This window comes from Cinclus cinclus, chromosome 6 (genome assembly GCF_963662255.1).
Source record: "Cinclus cinclus chromosome 6, bCinCin1.1, whole genome shotgun sequence".
Taxonomy (NCBI): Eukaryota; Metazoa; Chordata; class Aves; order Passeriformes; family Cinclidae; genus Cinclus; species Cinclus cinclus.
In genome coordinates this window covers 50,549,139-50,572,780 of record NC_085051.1, presented here as the reverse complement: position 1 = coordinate 50,572,780, position 23,642 = coordinate 50,549,139, and the positions used below count along the sequence as shown (strand labels likewise).

The 23,642-nt window shown below is 46.0% G+C and overlaps 1 protein-coding gene across 1 annotated transcript in view; it reads left to right on the top strand.

The window, feature by feature from the left end:
- The first annotated feature begins 11,077 nt into the window (after positions 1-11,077).
- Positions 11,078-23,642, top strand: part of CCDC85C (coiled-coil domain containing 85C) — a 107,365-nt gene continuing 94,800 nt past the window's right edge. The window contains exon 1 of the mRNA XM_062495578.1: positions 11,078-11,789. Within this exon, the coding sequence (XP_062351562.1) occupies positions 11,078-11,789 (712 nt within the window). The remainder of the gene's footprint in view (positions 11,790-23,642) is intronic.

The following is a 23,642-nucleotide window of genomic DNA, read 5'->3' as shown; positions in this document are numbered from 1 at the left end:
ATGGCAGCAGTGACCTGTGGCTCCCACAGCTCACCTTGCCCCTGTCTCAGCCTCCAGAAGTGAGGAGAGACCTCTGCTCAAGGGTTAAAGTACAGGAAGTGCTGCTGATGGTGGTGGTGAGGTGTAAGAAGAGAGTTGGTATGTCTCTCAAATCCTCTGCATAATGCTATTAATTCCTATTCCTATTCCTATTCCTATTCCTATTCCTATTCCTATTCCTATTCCTATTCCTATTCCTATAGTCGTTATTAATTATTGTTATTATTATTATTATTATAATACTGTTTGTACGACAGTCACTGCTGTGGTCCCTAGTTGCAGATGCCAAGCCATGCAGGGTAACAGTGATTGCAGAAAAGCTTCCTCTCTGATCACCAGATCTTTAAGGACACCAGACTTGCATCTAGGAACTCTTTGCTCTGGATAATCTGTGCAAGAGCAGCAACAGCAATGCTTCTGTACAGTAAACTATGCAAGATGATGATGTGTTCAGTGATCAAGGGGTACAGACCTCACACAGGTATGGTTCTGGAAGTGTTGATGGCAGCAGACAGGCTTGAGAGGCTGAGCAGATCCCAAGTGGACAAAGGGGCTGTCCCATGTGCAGGAGGATCAGGAGGCTCTGATCACTGCTCCCTGTTCCCTAGGCACTGTGATGGCTCCTGGGGGATATTTTTATTGCTCCCTGAGGAGTTAGGTCTAACCTAGAAACATTGCCTGCCAAAGAAGCTTCCACCTTTTTTTTTTCCCCCTCTCTCTCTCTTTTCAGTACTTGCATAGAGTTTGCATGGAAATATGCCTCCCAGTTCAGATAGAGTGAAAATTTATTTTCTCACAGCCTTTCTCCTTCACTCTTCTCTGCAGGTGCCTCAGCTGCAAACAAAACCGAACTACCATGTATAGCAGTAACTACTCTTTTTGTTGGCACAGAAAAATTCACTGTGTGGGACTATTCCTAGTCCAGATATGGACTTATTGAAAGAAGCAGAGTTAAGGTAAAGCTTTGGAAGCTTTGTAGGCAGACTGGGCACAGTCTTCTGCTGGTGGCAATTCCTGCTCCTCCCTTTTTGCACTACATCATTTGCTACCACTCTGCCATATTTTCTATTCCTGACCCTCCAGAAGGCCAGCCCAGGATCAGAGAGTCAGTCCAGAGGGGCCAGCTGGAAGCACCAGGAGGGTTGTTCAGTCCACTGCACATTTTAACAGGCAGACAACCAGACCAGAGTATCCACGTCAAAAGGACTGGTCCTCATGGGTGATGTTGATGGTGGTCCCAGCAATAAGGCTGACCTAAAGGACTGGGGTTTAAGCTTCAGGGAGCACATAAGCATAATAAATTTATTTTGATTCACTCTGTTCAGCTGGAACTTTGGTTTCCGGAGTTGTCAATTCTGGAAACTTTCCTGAGCATTACATTCACTTCTAATGAAGGCAAAGCAGAGAATACAACAAATAAGCTCAAATGTGCAAGCAGAACTGATCAATTAAGCCTGGTACATCCTGAATGCTATCAAAATCAATGTACATCATGGCTGAAAAGTAATATCTGCAAAAAAAATCTCGAGTTGTACCCAAAATATAAATCCTTGAGTTTGTTTGCTCTGGAAATGAAGAGACTAAAAATAAGATCATAAATATGGGGCTCTTGGCTGCTCTGGCTGCTCGGTGCTAGAATGGTTCCTGTGTCTGACAGATTATCTCCGTGCCACTAAAAATGATCAGAGCCCTAAGGCAATTAATTCCTACTTTCAGAGTTTTAGTTCTGTGGCAACAACGATTGCCATGGACAATAAGGCCGAGAGGGGCGGGTTTGGAGCGGAGGTAAACAACTGCGGGCAGAGAATGATTGGTGAATACAAAGGCACGGCAACCTGCTTGCTGCAGGGAAAAGCCCAACTCAGACCAGCACTGCTGTGACCCACTGAGCCGTGGGAAAGACTTCATCACACTGGTGACAGAGTGTAGAAAATACAATAACAGCCAGTGATGTTATAACAGCTGGGAAAGGTGCCTCACCTCACCTGGGCAATCTGATCACCCCCACCAGCTGGACTTCCCCTGGGCTCCCGTGGGTGGACAGTGGTGTCCTGCCTCCTCTTTTATTCAGATGGCATCCCTGCTGGTAATGATGACCCTGTCTGGCAGTGGCAGCAGATTCGGGCAAAATGCAGAGAGGCAACAGAGTCACCTGCCTCCAGGACCTGCTGTAGTCACCCAGGCCAGGAAGGGGATTTCAGCCATGCTTAAAGGTGTGTTGACTGAGATCACCTGCTAGAAGGTCTAAAATGACACTGACTGCCTGCTTGGTTCACGTCTGCAGAGCATATCCTACGGTCCCCAGCCCTACACCACAGAATGTCAAGGTGTCAGTGCTCTCAAGGTATCCCCTGCCCAGCAGCCAGCCTGAAATATCAGACCCAGCAAGGGTCACCAGTCCAAACTACGTGCTGAGATAAATAGAGTAGAAAACTGAAACTAAGTAGATCTGCAACCTCCAGAGCATATTTTACTTTCACACATGCAAGGAGAGACAAGTTGGAAGTGCTACTTTTATATCAGAAGTGCAAGTCTGATTTCCCGAAGGGCTTTCCCTCACTCAATTCAGTGTGATGGTAAGGACCTTTTGGAAAAAACATGAGTCTGGCTTCAATCCAAAACATCCTCAGAATTCCCAGATCCCTGATGAACCAGCAGCATGCAATACCTGATCTCCAGCCTTTGCTTTGGACTTAATTGTTTTGAAAGTCAGTCACTATAAGGAATAGAAAGTGATCCACAGACCTGCTGGAAACCTGCAACAGCAACCTGGGGTCTGCAAAATCTCCGCATGCCAAAGATTTTTGGCATGCAGATTTTTTTCTCATCAAAAGGATGAGCCAAAAGGGAAGGGCACTTTTTGTTATCCTTTTTTCCAATCCAGGCCAAATTTTATTTAATTCAATTTCAAATACTGCAGAAGGCAAAGGTAAAGGGTAATGTGTCAAATCACAAGGAAATCCCTGTGTTTTGTGTATCACCCCACTTCATGTAACATTGTTGCAGTTCTTCCTTGGAAAGACTGATAATGGATTTTGTGTAAGAATGAAATTTGTGGAGTATTATTTTTTGTGCAGAATGTACTAAAACTGGATGTTGTCACTTTAGCCACTGTTCCTTTAAGTTGTGCTGCTTGACACTATGAATTATTCAGCTATCTCTATGATATATAGAAGTCGTGTCAGCATTTTAGGGCATGACTCTTCTCTCTTATCTCTATAAAATCCCAGTGGCTTCACTGAGCTATAGAAGGCAAAATTAGGTCCTCAGCAGCATTGTTGTCTTGCGAGCAGAAAATACTCTTTAACACTGAGTGAAGGGTACCAACAAGCCTTGCTTATAGTATAAAAACAGATATTTGTAACTCCCTGGTGCATCAATACATCTGAAAGGTCATTTATTCATTTGGGAATGAGAAATCAGAGTATAATGAAGATGAGGGATAGTGTAACATTGCCCATTTTCTCTATTGCAGAATAACTCAGGTTGCATTGACCTCATGCTGCTAATACCAGTGGGCTCATCTGCTTGAATAGTGATGTGTCTGTGCTGTAGCCAGCAGTGCTGAGCCTGAGCACAGAACTGTGCCAGGGAAAAGGAGGGTCTATGTGGAGTGGAGGAGCCCAGAACAGCCCAGGGGCTGCTGCATCCCCCAGGACACAGACTGCTCAGGGCAAACCTGTCAAACTCAGAGGCTGATTGCGCTACAACCACTTGCCATGAAACTGAACAGTCCCTGGGAATAATGCTGGTAATTTTTCTATCCTTGCATTGATTTTTTTCCTCCTGTTTTTAAACCAATGATGTCTAAGACAATTCAGTTGAAACTGTTATAAATTCATTGTCAAGCATGGAAGAGCATTCATTCTGCCTTCCCAAAACTGAGGAGTTGTTAGAGCTGTAAGAGAAACAAGGATAAAGGTGGCAAGAGGAAAAAAATGCACGTGATGTGAACACACTCTTGGCAAAGCCAGATTTTAAATCACGAGTGGCTTAAATGATAGAGGTCTAAATTCCTGGAGTTTCCTCTGCCTTGTCAGTGGGTGGGTGCTGCACATTCAGGAAAGATGCAACTATAAACCAGAAAGTGCTTTTGTCTGGAAAAATAATCTCCTGCAAGTTCCTCAGCCTTCAGGGACCAAGTTCTGCTCCCACAAATACAGAGCCCACCCCCCAGTGTTATGAGTTCTAATTCAGGGCAGAATTTGTCCTCAGTGGTGCACCCTGAAGTCAGGGAAACTGAGGGTTGAAGTTTAATGATGTCAAGGCAGGTGTAAATTCTTACCTTCCATTTCTCCTTTCTCTTTGTTCCAACACTTGTCTAGGTATTTATGAAAGGGATATTTACAAAAGGCAAAGACATATAAAGCATCTCTGGCCTTCTTCCCATGTTAGATAGGATGGTAAATATTTTTGGATGGGATGTAAACCTTAATGCTTCTGGGAAGAAGCCAAGCAGTACCAGATGGCAGAGAGGAGGAAACTCACCCTATGGGCAGGTTTTTCACAGTATTCTCATCAGCATCAGATATTTGCCACTGGCAGAGACAATACAGGGGCCAGCACTTTGATCCAGTCTGCCTGTCTCTCTATTCCTGCTAGTGACTGATTTCTTACCTATTCAGAATAAGTTCTGTCAAAATATTTTCCTGACACACACTTGGATCAAAAAAATCTCAGTGTCTCTTCACTTTGGGTAGATGATGGTGGAGGACAGACAGTTCTCCAGCACATGGCTTCAGCTCACAGGCATGTGTCAATCTTTTTGATTCAAATCCTGAAAATGGAGTTAGAAGATTTTTCTTAATATTTAAAAAAATTTACTCTAATATTGTATGTAGCCTTCTGACTGCACAACGAAGTTGGATCCCTACTGTACACTAAATTAGCAGTGACACTTTTGTTCTAGTTTTTATTTATGTGTTTTGGCCACATCAATCACCTGCAGCTCCCTGGCAGTAGTAGCATTGACTACTCCTTAGGATTTAGCTTCCAGTCCTTTCCCAATGTACAGATTAGGGCTGAGGGAAAAAGCCTCCGTATTTAAAGTTTCACAAAATAGTTATAAACTTCCATGAAAATGAAGTGGTAGTAAACACTGTGGGTGAGGGGATTTTTATGAGCTTTTTCTGTTTGGCTCAAGCATACTGTGTATGCCTACTCTGTAGCTGCCACTATAAGAGATCTGACTTGGTATTGCTCCATCAGCCCTGCAAGGGTGCCTGCATGGAGCAGATCTGGACCCAATGTGTGAATGTGCGCCTCTTGGGTAAATGCAGGACACTTTGAAAAGGACTGGAAAACAGCATTTAAGGCATGTCTTGAGAACACACATCTCCCATGCCATCCTTCAAGGAGCAGCTCTTCTTCTCTGCTGGTCTCCATTTTGGATGCTCTTCGCAGCAATGTTTAAGGGCTACTACTTATGCCTTTTGGAGGACCTGTTTCTCTGGTGTCCTAGGTTACAATGTAAAGACATGTCCAAAAATGTATTCTATCACCATCTGTTGAAACCAGGTGGGGCAGTGACCCTAACCTCCAGAGGAGATATTCTCTGCTAATGGGCCATCTGTTAAAACCAGGTGGGGCCATGCTCTTTATCTTTTCTGCTACCCATTCTTCCTCCAGTGAGATATCTTCTGTTAATGGGCCATTGAGTGCCACTGCATGACTGATAAATTTACATCATCCCATTGTGAGATGCTCCACCCACAGGGAGGAGCCAAACATTTCCTGCCTAGATAAAAACTGAGATTTGGAACACCAAGGCAGCCTTTACTCACTGGTTTCTGGTGGACAAGAGCTACAGATTTTTCTACAGGATTACTAATTCAACAAGACCACTTCATCTGGACTGCTGCCACCACCCTAACTAGTGGGATGTCAGGTTGTATTCTGACTCTGTCATTGATTCTATTGCACGTATTTTATTTTTTCCTATTAAATTGTATTTCTGACTTGGAGTCTCTCACTGGTTTGGCTTTCAAACCACCACATCTGGCAAGGTGAAGAATTTGATGGTCACAACCATAATCCTCAGAATATCCTGAAGTCCTTTAAACAAGTTGGTGCATAGTGGACTTTTACTAGCAGTTTCAGGGCACAAAATAAAAAGGCTTTGCAGATACAAGATTAAATCCTCCAGTAAAACATGCTATTTTCATAAGGAGAGAGAATGAACTGGATGGCCCAGTTATATTGCCAGAAGCCAGCATTAAGGAGTGCTGCATAATCTTCCAAGAGACTGCGTTTTCCTCATTGCTCAGTCAGATGGGCAAATGGAGGCACAAAGATTTTTCACAGGATGGTTCAGCTGCTCTGGATAAAAAAGGAAGAATGACACAAGATGGTTCTTCAGGTTGTTACTGGAAAAGTGTTCTGGCTGAAAATACTGCTTAATCAGGCTGGAAGTGAGGTGCCTATCTTGATAGAAGATTTTGAAACATTGCTCATATTTTATCACACAGCTTTGTCTCACAAAAGAGAACTACCATTTTGCAACCTGGGTGCTGGATTTCAAAACGTTAATCAATGATTAGGCCTTGGTGCTGATTTATGGGAAAACACCAGTGCCACAGAGAATAAATCCCATGCAAATTATTAATGGAGTATGTGCTCTTTGAGATGGGTCCTCAGCACATATAAACTGGATCATGGTCTGGATGCACAGGCAGCAGTGTGTATTTCTCAGGCTGCCTCAGAAAAACAAGGTCCGAGCGAGTCTCACTGGTCTGAATCCTGCCCCTCTGCCCACTCCCACACCCATGAGTGGGCTTTGGAAGAGCCACCCCTCTCCAGGGGAGGGAGGAAGCAGCAGCATAGCTCTGAGTTGTGGTGGCGTCTTCTGTAATACTGATGTATCCCTGTAGAGGGAATGCTTTGGTAAGACTTCAATGAGGCTGTGTATTGCTGTGTTCTATCAGGGACCAAATTCAGTTTTTGCATCACCTGCTGAGTTCAGGAGTTTACATCAAGCGGATTTTTACCCAGTGGGTTGCTGGTAGTTGTTTTGTTGGGATTTTTTTCTAAAATTCATATTTTGTTACAATTCACTTTAGAATTTCATCCCTGACTGAACAGGGTGGAAATGCCCATCTGATTCAATGCAAAGGCTAGGCTTTGATCCTGTCTTACATGAGCATCAAAAGCTTAAGATAACATGCATATTAAAAGTGTTTTTCACTGGCAGCTTGCAGAAGGCCCCATGGCCAGATGTAACAAGAGGGAATCCGTAGCATGTTGTTTACTAACTGCTTCTACACTTCTTCTAAATTGCATGAGGAAATCACGATGCCTTCTTTTTTTCACTAAAACTACAAACCCATCAAAAATCCCCCAATATTTTTTATCATTCGTGTTGATTAAAGTATGCTTTGCACCACTGGGTTTGTTACTGATCATAAAACTGTGCACTGACCTAGTCCTTTCCCTCCAAGCTATCAAAGCATTTAAAAACCTATCTTAACCCAGCCCTCGGTTCCACTGTGCCCATAGATCACCTGGGCCACCGGCACTTTCTGATACCCCTGCTCTAGCACTGCTGCCTTGCCTTTCCAAAATGAAGGGATTTTCCTCTACACTGCAAGGTCTACCTTGAAGGGAAGATGAGGGAGTAGTACAGGTGATGGTACCTAGTGCTCTCTTTATTCAGGTCCCAGTCACTCATACCATTTTCCATCTGGACACCTGGCAGCTTCATTGCCACCTCCTGAGCATACAGGCCTCTGGATGCACAAGCCCAGCAGGTCGCTATCCCTCAACAGCCACCTGGGCACTGGGATGGCAGCACTGACAGCAAACCCCTTGTGGATGGCATCAGGGTGGATCTGTGGTGTTAACATTTCCAAAAGCACAGACAGACGCACTGAGCACTGAAAGCAAGTCTTAATCATCACAGGGACTTCCTCTGTGGATATTAATAATTTCCTCACTTCCTATGAGAACTCCCCCCCCCCCCCCCCCCCCATCTGCTGAGCTCAGCTTCTGCAGAAACATCAATAATGCTCAAACTTTGAAAGGTTTCACCTGGGAAAGACAGCTTTTCTTTGGAAAGTGATGAAGCAAACCTCAGGTGAGCCCAGCAATAAACTGCCAGGCCAGGCACTGCCACAGTGTAGCTTCACCTGTGACTGGGACACAGCTACCAGAGGCTTTCTCTCTTTTTTCAACTTTGGTCAATGATGAGCAATTGCTCTGCAACACTCCCCTGCTCTGCTCCTCCTTCCCCCGGCCACTGGCCAGGGACCTGCTAGTCAGATCAGCACTTGGGAGGGTCTAGGAGAAGCCCTTTCCTTTTCCTGTGGGGAAGGATATGATTAAAACCTTGTAAATAAAAGGCTTGGCTAAAAAAAAAAGGTGCCTGGATGCCTTCTGGACACAATGCAGCCATGAGCTGTGGCCCAGGGTGGTGAGAAGCAGGAGGTGGGACACAGCATGACACACGCTGACCACGGCCTGTCTGCCCCAGAGCAGTGACCTCTCAGCACACACACCTGCTGGTTTCCATGTCCTAAGGGCTAACTGAGGCGGCAACCAGCCACAGCCAGGACTGCACCTTCTGGAGAGCTGCCACCAAGGTGGAATCCAGGTTGAGCACAGCTCTGTTCCTGGGTGACCCCTGTTTTACCTGCTTGGAACCATCCCCCTTGAAAGGAGCAAACAGGCCTCACCACTGGCTGTGCAATGTGATTCCATCCTCTCCAGGTAACTGCCCTAGTGTGGGTTTGTGCTAGGGGAGAACTGTCCTCTTCACATCTTCAGGCGCGTTCTGTGTGCTACCAAGAATCCACCTGCAAATCCCACATGAAGTGAACCAGTGTCCACGCTCTGTCCTAAGGTCCACTTACCCTTTTGATAATAATGGGAGAAAAAGCTTCCTTATGAGAAAAGGGACAAGAGTGCCCATGGAGGGGATGAGCTTCTCCAGGAGCAGGGAGGGTCTGCTGTTTTGCTTTAGAAGGGAATAGGCAGTTGTCTAGTTTGCCAAGGGTATATCTGGGCTCAGGAACCACGCAGCATAGACTTGTGTAGAAAAGCAGGAAGAACCTGCGTCTTTACTGAGACTGAGAAAGATAACATCAAAAGACAGAAGTTGCAATCTTCCATCCCTCTCTGTTCTGATGTTCCCTCCACGCACAGGCCATATGCTCTGCATCCCACGCTCTGGCATCGGATTTGATGTCTCTTTATAGCTAGAGGGTGTCTTGACCAGCTTTCCAGTGTGGTCAGAAACCTGATGTTGCACTGGATTAACCCTGGAGTCAAACCATTTACTCAGGTTCCTAAGGAACACAAAGCTGGCAATTCCCTGGGGCTTTTTAAGGACACCCATGCTGTGTCCTGGTGTACCTTTTGTTTCAACATTGTGATGCTGGCCAAAAAGCAGCTCACACAGAGATATCACAGCCCAAGGAAAAGTGCATTAGACTGAAACTCAGGGGATGCGATGGAAAGATTTAGGCAATCTGCCCACATGTTGACTAGGAAATTCACTTTATGAACTTTCCACAACCTTTACTAGGTTCTGTATGATGTATGCAGAAGTTGAGGCACCCCAGCCTCCTGACAATAAGAACGACCAGAACCTGTGATGATTTTACGGAGGAATAAGCGTTATCTGCGATTTCAGGGCCGTTTCCTCCCGTACCACTGAGGTCTAAAGGAATATGCTGTTCCCAGGAGCACAGAGGTGGCAGGGATGCTGGAGCCAGCTCTTTCAACCTACCGAGGCAGGAGGGACCCCGCGGACAAAGGCGGCCACCCCAGGGGAAGGGTGGGCAGCGGGGCAGAGAAGCGCAGGGTAGGGGCCCGGTGACAAAGCCCTTGGCGGGGGCGGCAGCAGCGGAGATGCTCCGGGAGATCCCGCTCCGCTCCCAGCCCATGGCTGCTAGGCAGAGGGGGACCGGGGCCATTTCGGCGCCGCTTCCCCGGGCCGCTCAGCAGGCGCGTTTTCCTGCCTGTCCAACCCCACCCTTTCCCAGGATGGTGCTCTCTCCGGTATCTTATCTTTCAAGCAAAACCGGGGAAACCCATTTAAAAAAAAAAATAAAAAGGCAAAACGAGGGGTGGAAGCCCCAGGGGGGCAGCGGTGAGCCGCGGCGGGCAGGGCACGGCGGGGCGGGCGGGGGGAGCGCGGGAGGGAGCGGCCCCGTCCCTTTGTACCTGCCGTTCGAAGGCGCCAGGCGGGCCCGCATTGGCTGCGGCGGCCGCGGCTCCCGTAACCCGAGCCCGCGGCGGGCGCGGCGCACCGGGCCCGGCCAGCGCCCAGCCCGGCAGCCAAGGGGCGGCTCGGCTCGGCACGGCACGGCACGGTACGGCTCCGCTCCGCCGCCAGAAGCCGACTCTCCTTCCCCGCCGCTCGGCTGGGGCAGGGCCGCGCCGCCCTGCCCGGCAGGAGGTGGGACCAAGCCACCCCCCTCCTCTTCGCTCTCTCGCTCCCTCCCTCCCGAGGGCTGAGCCATTCCGGGAAGGCGCCGGCTCTCCCACCGCTCCTCGGCAGCGCCGCACCGGCGTCGGCCGCCACCGCGCCGGGCTCGGCCCCACGTCGCCCTGGGGCTGCGGACGCGCAGCGGCGGCGGAGGAGGGTGCGCGGTCCCCGCGGCGGGCGGGCGGGAGGACAAGTGGACGGAGCGCCCGGGAACGGGGGGCGGCCGCCGCGTAGTTGTTTTGCCCGGGGTAAGTTGGTCGATCCCTGCGGAGGCTTCGCTTGGAGAGTGAGTGCAGCGCTTGGCTCCCGGCTCCCTGTCGCCCCCAGCCTCCGGGGCAGTGGGGACGCCTTTTTTTATTTCGTTCCGCCCTCTCCTTTGGTTTGTGTTTTCTTTTTATTATTACTGTTTTTATTATTATGGGGTCTGTGGGGGAGCAGGATTTCCAGTCCGGCGTTGCTCTTCTTCCTTGTCCAACGTTCCACGGAGAGCTATAATATTTCTTCCCCGAGATGCTGCAGTGAATTTTAGTTCTAGGAAATCAGGCGAACAAAATCATCCGAATAACCCGAACCATTTGTTACTCTGTGAGAGCAAACGCAGCCTAGGCACAGATGATGGCAAAAAATTCCTTGGAAGGGTCTAAAGAAGACCTGAGCAAAATTTCGGAGGAGGAGATGCTGAGATGGAGCAAGGAAGAGCTGGTGAAAAGACTGAGGAAAGTGGAGAATGAAAAGATGAACTTAATGGTGGAACACGGTAACTTGATGAAAGACGTGAACCGGCGGCTGCAGCTCCACCTGCACGAGATCCGCGGGCTGAAGGAGGTGAACCAGAAGTTGCAGGACGACAACCAGGAGCTGCGGGAGCTCTGCTGCTTCTTGGACGACGATCGGCAAAAAGGCAAGAAGCTGTCAAGGGAATGGCAGCGCTTCGGGAGGCACACGGCCAGCGTGATGTGGAAGGAGGTGGGCATGTACCAGCAGAAGCTGAAGGACCTGGAGGCGAGGCAGGAGACCCTCCTGCGGGAGAACGTGGAGCTAAAGGAGATGGTGCTGATGCTGGACGAGGAGCGGAGCGGGGCCGGCTCGCGGAGCTCCATCGACAGTCAGGCCAGCCTGACCAACCTCAACGGCGGCTCGGCCACCAGGGACGTGGGGGACGGGAGCAGCACCTCCAGCACGGGCAGCGCGGGCAGTCCCGACCACCATCACCACCACCTTCACCACCACAAGGCCGGCGACAGCAAGGCCGGGGCCATGCGGAGGTCTATGGATGACCTGTCCGCGCCCCTGCACCACCGGAGCATCCCCAACGGCCTCAATGGTGAGCTCTGCCCTCCCCTCCCTGCGTGTCCGGTCCCCCTTGGCCGTGGGGTGAGGGACTCCGGGGGAGGGGGGTCCTGGTCATTCCCAACCCTGTCCATCCTTGGTGACGTCTTTGGCGGAACGGCCCCGGGAGCCGGGGAGGGGCACCTGTGTGCGGGGGGTGTGTTATCAGTGCGTTGACTGTGTTATCAATGTCCTGGGCTGAGGGTTGGAGCCTCTTTTATCTCCAGCAGGGTTGGTGTTTGGTTTTGTTTGTTTGTTTTGGGTTTCTTTTTTGACAAAAAACAGCCTGACTTTTCAGGGTTAAATAAACACTGATTGTGTTCCCACTCTTCCCCGTCTTTCTCTCCCCCTTTAAATATTTTGGTTTATTTTTGGCTTGTTTGTATGCTAGTTTGATAAGATTGATAAAGATGGGATGGGATTTTGGAAGCATCTGATGAAAGTGCAGGTTTGTCCCACAGAGCATCACCTGTTGGCTCCACAGGCTCTCAGGACAGGTTGGCTGTGAAGTGCTCAGCAGTTTTGGAGAGGTGTAACTTGGCTTTCCCCTGTCTCCACTTAAGAAAGAGAAGTTTTGTTTCTAGAGAAGAGATTGATCTCGAAGGGACGCTGTACTCATAATTTTGTTCAGGCTAGTTAGAAACAAGCTATATAACGAAATCGTTCCAAGCCTCCTCTGGCACTTTGTATTCAAAGCAAAGTTTCTCCTGTTGTCTAACAGTAATCAGACATTAAAATAACATTGAAACGTCTTTAAAATTAAGATAAAAAAAAACCTTTTAAAGCCAGCTAGACCAAATACATGACTTCTAGAAGGAGTAGTGTGGTCAAGAGGGCTCAGTAGGAATCAAACCAGTCATCAATCTAAAAAATTCTTATATATAAAGACTACTTTTAATGTTCTTAATCCTCTTTTCCAACCAGAGAGGACTGTTTTTTTTTTTGTTTGTTTGTTTTTGTTGGTTTTTTTTTTCCACCTCTAAGCACATAGAGAGGGATGGAGCCTGAGGTTGGCTCTGATTGATGTCAGCAGTGGATGTGTTTACCAGATAACCAATGCTTTCAGCTCCCAAAGCTTTTGGTGGTGTTTTTTTTTGGTTTGTTTTTTTTTTTTGTTGTGATTTGTGGCAAGTCTTTATGTCCCAAGAGACCTGAGGGCGTGGAGGATTGATCAATTCGTTTCACAAGTGTGCATCCATGAATGTGCTGTTTGCAGTCCTGTTGCCTCAGCTGTGTGCTTTAACTCATGGCTGGAGATGTTCTGGCCACCTTGCCCGGTAGTCAGGGATTGCTAGTTTCAAGGGTGATCCAGTTGCCAGATGGTGCATGGTACAGCAAACATCTTTAAATGTGTGGCATTTTTTAATCTCTGTCTTTTAGAGCTGTTTAAATCAGAAGTATCTGGTTTATAAGTCTGCCGATAGCTTCAGCTCTTGACGTGACTTGACTTTATTTTCATAAGGCATTGCTCTCCACAGAGGCTTGAAGAGCACATGACAGATATTGAATGTGTTATTACTGTTTTGGAACAGAAGAGCTGCACAGTTCTGATTTGTGAACTTTAGACCGTGTCCCTTTTAGGTATGGGAAGCTGAATGGGACAAAACCAGTTGAAGTCACTGCTAACTCAGGGCTCCCGAGTGTACAAAACACAACCAATGTCGTAGAGCTGTCCCTTCAATCCGGGGTGAAGCTCAGCGGGATGCTTCACCTGGGATTCAAAGTCTTCCCTGTCAGCACAAAGAGGAAAGCCTTTGCCTTCAGATCTCGGTCCTCATTGTCCTCCTCGAGCGCTGTGTGTGGGACTGTGCCCAGCAGCATCTTTTGGAGGGGACTGAGTGCCGAGTGCCATGTCCTACCGTATGTAGGGTGAGGGTAGGAAAGGGAGGCAGCCCATGTGCACACACGTGTTTCCATGCCTGCCTTTGCGCACCCTGCCTCGTTTCCCGTGTCGGAAATGTGGGATGGCTGTGGGCTCCAGCATTCCAGACGTGACCTTTGGGCATTAGTGACTTCTGGTTCTGGGATACCTGTGGAAGGTGGTCTTGGTGGGACGAATTGGTGCTCTTTCCTGTGAATCAGTGCGGCTTCATTTCTGAGGGTGCAAAGGATATGATCAGCACTTTAAAAGCTAATAATCCTTGTAAAGATGTAGACAAGCCAGATCTCTCCACTTAGGTAGTGAAGCTGTAAAACGACTTGAATAATTGTCATTCTCAGATAGCATCGGTATTCAGCAAGGCCATTTCCCTGACTGTGCCTTTGGAAATGCCTCTCAATACATATGCAAATGCAGGGCTTATCAGGCCCCTTTTGGACTGGCAGCAAAAAGTCTGGGAGGGGTTTACCTGGACCAGGCAACAATTCTGTTAAGCCTGTGATGGGGTAGAGGAGCAGGGCAGGAGCAGGTGAGCATGAAAACCCACTCCAGTGAGTCAGGTATGTGGTGGAGCTGTCCCGGAGCAGCCCCGCAGTGAGCATCCTGCTGTGTCTCCTGCTCCTGTCCCTGCCTTCTGTGTGTGCAGCCGGGATCTCAGCTTTTTTATACTTTCTGCTTAGTGAGATTTTTTTTTTTTTTTTCCCTCAGGAATAAAACAGAAGGAAGACAGAGAAAAGAGAGTGTGCAGCCTTTCATTTTTTTTGGTTTTAAGCTTGAGTCTGGTTTGCTGTTGTCTCATGTCTTTAAAGCACTGGAGAACTAACCAGTGGGTGAAACAGGTACTGCCCAGCTAGCTCAGCTAATACTGAAATGAGCAGCCTGTGTGCTTTCCTGGGGAGAGGAGGTGTCTGAAAGGGGTGCTGTGCAGGATTTAGCATCTGTAGTAAGAGCTCAGCAGAAGCTTTGGACAGCTGGTGGGAGCAAGGTTGCTACTTGTGAGATGTTTGCTAGAGTGTTTTTGCTTATGGAAAAGCTGGAAAGTCCTGAAATTGGAAGCTGGAAAATGCAGAATTGTACTATCCCTGCTAGTGGTATCCATTGAGCTTCACTTGTTAAGTGCTTTTCTATATGAGTCAGAAGTATGGCGGCTGTTAAAACACTTGCAGGAAGATAGATTTTTAGTGGAATCTTAGTGAGCAAGGGTGGGTTATATGTTTCTCATTTTCTGTTCAGCGATCCTTGGAAGTGAGTTGTTGAACCAGGGCTTGATTTATTGGCCCCAGTGACCCACCCCAGTGTGAGGTGATGAACTCTAGATTTGTAAGATGAATACAGAATAAATTGTGTAAGTGTGAAAAACAACCCCAACCCAACTGGTGGTCCACCTTTGCTTCATTTTTCTGAAGTCTGTTTACTTCAGCAAGTTGTCTTTCAGCAACTGATTATTAACTCTTAGCTCATGGAAAGTAATAATTATAACATAGTGTGAAAATGGCTAATATTAGAAGACAAGTAATCCTGCTTGCTCTGAAAGTGGGAGGTATGGCCTGTGTGCACAGGGACCTGGGCTTGGGATGGGGCACCTCCAAACTCTGTGAAGGAAACTGGCCAGTGTGATGGAAACTGGCCAGTTGCCTCTGTAATGATATGTCACCGTTCTACACTACTCAGATCTAGGGTAAAAAATTGAATGGACAGTCACTGTGTGTGCTCCTGAGTGCTTTGGGTTTCCTTTTTATGCATAGTGTGGATCTCTGTGTGCACACAATCTTTCTGCCCATCCAGCCTTAGACAGATCTGTTGAAGCAGCTCCTTGGCTTCTGACAGAATTAAGTTTAATAAAGAGAATTTAAAAAAAGTCAGGCACATTTGGTGATATCAGCATGACCTGGGGGAAGAAAAGCCCTCAGGTTTATTCCCACAGGATATATCCCTGGACTCTGAGGTATGTGGGAACCTTGGAAGGAGTGACTCAAAGCTCCCTGAGGCCAGGGCAAGGGCTTCCTTATCTAGATCTGACTGGGAAAACTGTTCATCCATCTATGAGCTTGGAGGCACACAGACTCAACTAGTGATGTGCCCGGGACAAAATCCTGTGCATACAGGCAAAGCATTTAGGCTTCAGTTTTATTTTATACCCATCAACTGAAGTTGTGATTAGAACTTCACTTGCCATTGAAACTGTTTGCTCTAGGTTCCCAAAATGGACTGGGTGGTTTCCAGTGTCTTTGACTTTCTTCCAGTTGAGTGAAGTGTTAATTTTGATGTTTTCTTTTTATAAATTACTGAAAACACCAACAATTAAGAAGTGGTCAGAGAGGCCCAGAAAAAAGCTGTAGGTACAGCAGAAAGCCTGTAGTAGCAGAGATATTAATCTATGGCCTCTTGTTGCTGTCTTCTCCAGTGAAAGAAGAATGGTCTCTCTGGGTGAGGGGGTGGGAAGATCTCTAGTTCTATTGATTCCCACTTGTAGATGTCCACATATTTACCTAGAGGGTACAATATATTGCACTTAAAATGGTGGCAGAGAGAAATTGCTGTTCTCTGTGGATTGGTATTGATTGGTCATGCAGCTACCCTGTACTTCTCTTCTTTGCTCACCCTTAAGGTCAAAATACTTTGTCTTATTAGTGCATTAATAATCAATATACTTATTATTTATGGTGGCATGTTAATGAGGCCTTTCAGATGAGAATATGCAGGGGCAGAAGCAAAAGATGAGGTTCATCCCATTTAATTTGAGATATCTCCAGTATAGGCTTTGATGTCTGCATTCCCTTGGACATCCTTTATCGGCCATGTGGAGGAAGGCACTTTGGTGTCATGATTTATGTGCATTGTGTCTGCATTAAAGAGAGCAGAATTGGACAGCTGGTTGTGCTCTTTCTCTCTGCTGATGAGGAGGTAGCCTGGTCAGCTCATTCATATGCAACCATCTAAAGCCAGATGAGATCAGCCCTGTTCCAGGTGTTGTGGTGACCATTGCCCACTTTTGCAGTGCACCTGTCTTGGCTCTGGTGAAAGAGAGGAAACTGCCTTTCTCAGCAGCACTCAGATGTCACCTCCTTATAGTACCCATACTGCCTGGGCAGCCTAGGCCAAAGAAAGTCCTGTTTTCTGTGCTGGAGACCTCTCAGAGCTCAGTGGTTCCTGCCAAGCTTAATCACAGGTCTGGTTACTTGACCAATTATTTTCTTTCTTATATCAAGAGCACTTTTCATCCTCTGGAAGTGGCTTTAATGTTCTTTTTAAAATATTGCTGGCATTTTTGGTTTTGTAGGCTGTTACATACAGAGTCCTTGTGATTAAGACAGGAAATCAGCTCTGGAGTGGTACAGTAGGTAGATGTAAACCTCTGGAGAAACACCTGTTTCCATCTCTGCTGTAAGTTCAGTGTGTTCTGCTAACTGGCTTAGGAATGCTGAAGTCCCAGACATGGAAGGTACAGCTTGAGTTTCTTGTAGCCAGTAGTCATTGGCCAATCATTCAAAGGACTTCCGTGGAGTGCTTCATTTGAAGCATCTTTTTCATTGCCCACCCCTGCCTTCTTGCTGGGGCACTGCCTGTGTGCCAGCCTGCTTGGCTCCCAAACTTCAGGGTAGCTGGTGTCCCTGAAAACAAGGCTCAGGATGCTTAAATTAAAATTGGGCCATATCTAGAAATAGATTCTCCATGGTAAAGTGTTCTAATTTTGTTTTCCTCTTTCAATATTATGTAGAGATATCTTATTCGCAGCTGCCCTGTTGAAGGAAAAAATCATATTGATTAAAAGAAAATTTTCTGTGCGCCTTTGATGGAATTATCCATCCATTATTACTCTCATTGAAAGCCATCAGAATAAAGGAAGTAAACTGTGTTGGTTACATGTAAATGATTTGGTCCTTTGGAGACATTTCATCAAATAAAGCTGAGGTTCAAATTAAATGGTGGTCTAATGAAGTGGCAGGCACAGGAACCCAAAATGCAGTCCTGGCAGGTGTTACACTCTATGTATGTGTGGAGAGGAGAAGCATGAATGCCAACACTGACAGAAGCATTGCATCTGAAAGCTGAAGGGTTAATACTCTGTGGGGACTGGGGTGCCTGCATCCATTTGACCTTGGGGGTACTGGAGGCCTGCCCTGGGAGGCATTGGGCTTTTTGTCTGCCCTACAGCATGGCTGTGGCCTTGCTTGTATCTCACACAGACATATCCATGGCAGGGTCTGCTGACCTTGCCGCATCCTTCTGTACTGGGGCTGCCCCTTGGAGATACTCTGGGAACAGAACAATGGCTGATGGTAGGTGAGATGGAGGTGAGGTACTTAAACAGGCAAAAACATCTGCTACACATCAGATGTGGAGTGAGGCTAATGAGAAACATGTAAGTCCATTTAAAATTCAGCTAAAATGCTTGAACCCAGAAGACTGTTGTTCTTTCCACACTCACACGCAGTCCTTAATGCATCTCACTGAAAAACACACAACATTGCTCTCCTGGAACAGGAAGGTTTGGGGGGTGCACATCCAGTTTTCCTGTGAATTAGCTGCAACTGGCTGGGTTTCCTTCTGCATTCTGTATTTTTAACCTGACTTTTTGTCTGCCAGCCAGAATTCATCCTGCCCTGTCGCCAAATGTCATCATCCCCTTGTGGTTAACTTGCTGCAATTCATGAAACACTTGGCTGCCATAAATAGTTATGTGCAGAGGTTCCTCTGCACGCGGAGCAGGCAGAAAGGCTCAGGCAGCGCTGCTAGGCACTCGCACACGAGCATGTCCACCAAGAGAAAGTTGACCCACTTCTGCAAATAGATAACTCCTGGCAGAAAAAGTAACACTGTCTCAGAGAATCTATCTTCCCCTTGCCTACTGAATTGTGAAGCAAAAAGCAAGCCAGCTCCATCTTCTGAATTAGCGGTGATGTGAGCACGGTACTCCCCACTGAAACCAGGGTTCATAAATTGGCCCTTGATCTGAGGAGGGCTTAAAATGGCCACAATTTGGTTGTGGGATTTTTTTTTTTTTCAGTATAATGAAAGCTTTTGTTAGTGAATGAGGTGCATGGGGTTCAGGACTCAGCTGCTCTTAGGCATTAGGAAACATTTATCACCATGGCAATTGAAGGCTGCTGGGCAGGTTATTTTGAACACTTTTCTAGTGACTCATGTCTGGGTGAAGACCATTTATGCCAGGTTACTTTAGCCCCTGTACATACAGGTATATATAGTCTTCCTTCCCTTAAATTGTTTCTTTGCCCCTCTCAGGGAACTCATGGCTTGTTCTGACTTATGTCTATAGGGTGGTAATGCTAGGTGTTCACTTTACTCAGAGCCTCTTCTGTAAAGGGTCTTTGTGACCTAAAGTCCTTGTGAAGTAGATAACATGTTAGTTTCGGCCGACTTTGAGGTTTCATGGATCTGTAGTGAGATTGAAGCAATTCTAAATATGATGTGAATTATCTCATTGTCTGCTTGGGCTGTCCTACGGGCTCGTAGAATGGGATGTCTCCTGTTTGCCTGGGGTGGCTGTGGTGGGAGGGCTGTCTGCAGTAGGGGGAGTGTTGGGCTTATGGCATTAGGGCTTTGGCCAGCTGTACACTGCAGTCACAGGGTGACACGCTAGCTGTCTTCTGTGGTTGTGTCAATGCCAGCTTGCTGGCAGAACTAGTTCAATCAAAACTGGAGTGCTCTGAAAAGCCCTTCAGACTTTGCTCCATCCCCCAGCTCTGTGCAGTGACACTCAGGACTGCCTGCTGCTGCCTTTTCCCCCATTTCTTCCCAAATTCCTCTGCTGGGGTTTCATTCATGTACAAGAAGGTCAGATGCATTTGAATGTCTGTGTGAGATGAAGTGTGAGGAGCAAATGGATGAAGTAGGGCTCAGGCTAGGGAGAAAGAAGAGCTACTTAGCTGCTCTTTCAAACCATCTCCAGGGGCGCCTATGCCTGGGGATTTGACAGCTGTGTCTGACCTGTCCCTGCATTCCCAGGGCACTGAGAAGCCCCCAGGGGCAGTGGGGAAGGCTGCAGAGCAGCTGCCTCTCTGTCCTTGTGCTGTAGAAGATCCATGAAGAGGAAAGGAGCTGGCAAAAGGACTACTCAAAGTTGAGCAGCAAACCAAACCATTGTTTTAGAAAAGAAGAAAAAAGACAGCATTTCCAGTCCCCAAAGTGTAATATTTCTATGGAAATAGCAGGAGGAGGATTGCTGTCAGTCTCTGATCTAGTGGGACTGACTAGATTTTGTTTGTTCTTCCCCACATCTTCCATCATTTCTGGATCATCTGAAGACAGGTTGCTGTGCATCACAAATGCAAGAGTCCTGGTTTCTGACTTTTGATTAAGTGCTAAGCATTCTCTGGAGGGCTGGCATCTATCTTTCATCTGCAGTTTTTTACTTGCTAAGGTACTTTTCTCTCACTCTGTGACATTTATTGATAACGCCTTTTCCCTTAAATGCCACTTCTGTGACACTCTGCTCCTGGCTGTGACTTTGTATGAGGCTGTCCACTGTTCAGTGGTGTTGTACTTCTCAGTGACCAGTGAAGTTACTGTGGGACACTGTTGGACTTGAGTGAAATTGACACTTGGACTCTTTACGCTTGTTTTGATATTTTTTTCTGAAGGAAATCCAGAGTGTCTTGAATCTCCAGCAAGGGAAGTAATCTGTCCTGTTTAGGCAATGTTCTGCTTGATTTTTGTGTTGCCAGAGGACTACTGCTGGCTATATACATGCAGGAATTTACAATTTTCATGTTGATGTTTTCACTGTTTCCCCCCCATTTTACTTTTTTTAGTAGAATCTAATAGAAGAGGTTCCAGGACAATCTACATAAAAGTCTTCTGTTTTATGCCAGAGTAACTTCATCAGATGCTACCAAAGTATCAGTAATTAAAAAGAACTAATTTTGGTTGATGCTGAATCTTTCCCAGCTCCTAATAAAGGTGTTAAGAAAAATCTTATTTTTATGTACAATATTAACGGGCTATTGTGATGCACAGTATTCTTTTGTCTTCTTAATTTCCTTTTCTTATCTCCCTTACTGGGATTTGCCGTCTCATATTTATCTATTTCCCAGCAGCTGAATATAACTTTGATCTATGCTTTGGATCTATGGAGCTTTTAATCCCTTTCCACTGAGTTAAAAGCTTGTTTGCTGTTGAATGTGATACATAGTTATAGGTTATATGATCTTCACCATCGGCTCATACCTTGCACAGGGATGTCACATTGTGAAAAACTCTGATAAAACGTTCCCTTGTTCATTTTCCTGATTGCAGCTGAAACCCAGCATGGGAATCAGTCAGTCATTGACTCCTGGTCAAACTGCTGATACATCTGTCCTTTGCTGTTACAAATACCTCTGCACTTGCTTGCTTTATTTCAAATATTCATCCATTTTTCTGTGATGTTTATTTTTATGAGTCTTCAAACCAGCTGAGTATTTCAGTCAGTGCAGTAGCCTTTCCTTCTTTCAGTTCTGATAACATTTAGAGGGTTTTCCTTTTCCATCCTTTTAACACCTTTTAAAAATAACGATCCATTTTTAAAGCCTGTGTGTTTATTCCTCTTTGGTGTCTTGAAGCATGATAATATATGTCTTGTTTGTGGAGATCTTCTCTTCTGGAGTGGCTGCAGTTCCTGCCTCAGGAGCAATAATGGTTTCTGTAGCTCTGTCCTCTAGGCCATGTGGATGTAGCTGCACATGTGTGACTGTGTTCAAACATCTTCTGAAAGTTGTTATTTTTGAGTTTTTGGTACAGCTGTTTGCTTCCTGGATTCTGGGCAATTTATTTGGAAGTTTCCCATGTTTGTCTCCTGATCTCTTGTAACAAAATACAGTCCTCTTTTTATGATGTCAGTTAAGACTGTATTGCTTTAGATGTAAACTTTAAAATAAAAGAAGGATGGATGGTTCTGCAAGTTAGAGCACTGAACTGGGACTCAGATTTGGAGTGCTGTCTCATTGTTACAAGGCTCTCTGGTGCAATCTTGGCTAAATTATGTGATTTATGGTTCTCCTTTTATACAAGCAGGATAATGTATTTCCTTTGTCTTCTCCAAGTTTATTGTGGTGCACAACAGAATTAGACCTTTACCTCAAATGGGGCCTCTGACCATTGCTATGATACCAGGGCTAACAAACAGGTTTTGAGTTATACTGAACTATCAAGGAAGGAGAAGGCTTTAGAGTAACTATACACATTTCTAATTCCCAGTTTTGGAATTTCTTCAAATCCTGTTCCAGCTTTACTGGTATAAAAGCACTTTACATATTGGGTTGCTTCCCTCTGTGTTGCATGTACTTCTTGGAACCACAGGATAATGAAGTGTCGTCAGTCTCCTGCCAACTGTAAAAAACCACAAACTTGTCAAATAATAATTGTCCCAAATGAGAAGATGAACAAAATTAGAGAAAAAGCAGGGTTTGCCTCTCCACAAATATAGACAAGTGCAGAAAGATGCTGCTGCTGTCACGGTGACAGGCTACCTGGATACCTTTCAGAGAGTGGGCACAGCATTTGTTGTTATTTCAGCTCATCCTATCTATGTTGCCCAGCTGAATATCATGTTATATATGTGTATTTAAAATGTTTATCTGTCAGCCTTGGGCAGTTTTGGCTGAGGTGAAGAATCACAGCTGTGAAGCACAAGGGTCCTGTTTGTCTCATTGCTCCCTATGTCCCTGCAAAGCAAAGGGTGTCTTTGCTGTAATTGCTGAAGGTACTCTTCCTCTTTCCCGTTAAATTCTTACCTGATCCCTTGATTGCTTTATTTCTGATGCTGGTAATTTGGTAACTCCTAACAAGTCCTGACTGAAAAGTCATCAAAGTCACTCTTGGGTGTGAACTCAGAGTTTGTTAACCACATGGGCTTTTATTTCCATTTGCGTGGTGGAATGGGGAGGGAGGATCTATTTGTCAGCGTATCACTGATGCTCTAGGAGGGTGACAAGACTGCAGTAACTCTTCCTAGGCAATTATGTATGAAAGGTTGTCAGTATGAGTAGTATGAGAAGTTAAAAGCCTTAATTTTCATTTGGAATTGAAGCCCTAATGACTTTCTACTCCCACAGCTCATAAAGACCATGCTTCAGCTTCAAGTTGACCAAGAAAAAGTGGGGAGGGGACATATTTTATTTTAGATTTTTTGTGTTGAATTTTTATGAAAAAACAGATTTATGAGTCACTGTTCTTTGTATAAAAGATGATTACTGGGGTACGAACCTCAGAAAAGTGACATTTTATGGCTTTGCCACTAGCCATGCAATGTGAGCTATTGCTTTCTCTCTTTCCAATTGGGTAAGTTAAACAATACCTCAATTTGAAAGGACTAATTTTATTCTTGTTTGTTGTTAGCCTTATACACTAATTATTTTCTCCAAGTCAAGCTAAACAGCAGAGAGAAGAGAAAGGATCATCCCAAATGAATGCTCTCTAATTTTTCAAAGTGATGGGTGTGGATCCTGTGGGGTTAAGTGAAGTTGTATTCAGTCACATCCCTCACTTGCAGCATGGTGAGGAAGAGAAACTGGATCATGTTTTAGTTCCTAACCCTAGGAACATAATTAAGTTCCTCTGAAAATTTGTTCTTTAAAAACACAGCCCCTCTGACTATCAATATTTTTAAATCTGTGCTTAAACGTAAAGCTGTGTTTTTATCCCCTTTTGTGTATTTTGTTGTTGTGTTTGGTTTTTTTTCCAAGAAATAAGGAAGCGTTTCGTAACTCAGTAGCAGCTGCTGCCTAATGCAAGTGAGAGCCGAGGGCAGGAGTGTTGGTAGAGCTGGCATGTGCAGGTCACAGTCCTGCTTTGGCTCTGTAGCAGCATGTCAAGAGCTTGCACGGTGGCAAGTGTTCCAGAGCATCTTTGTCATTGTGGGTCCACCTGGGATATTGAGGGGCATCTTCCGTACAGAGCACAGATGCTCAGCATTTTCAGAGTATTAAGTATTCTGAGAGTGATGCAGGTTTTGTTCTTGGAAGTGGCTAA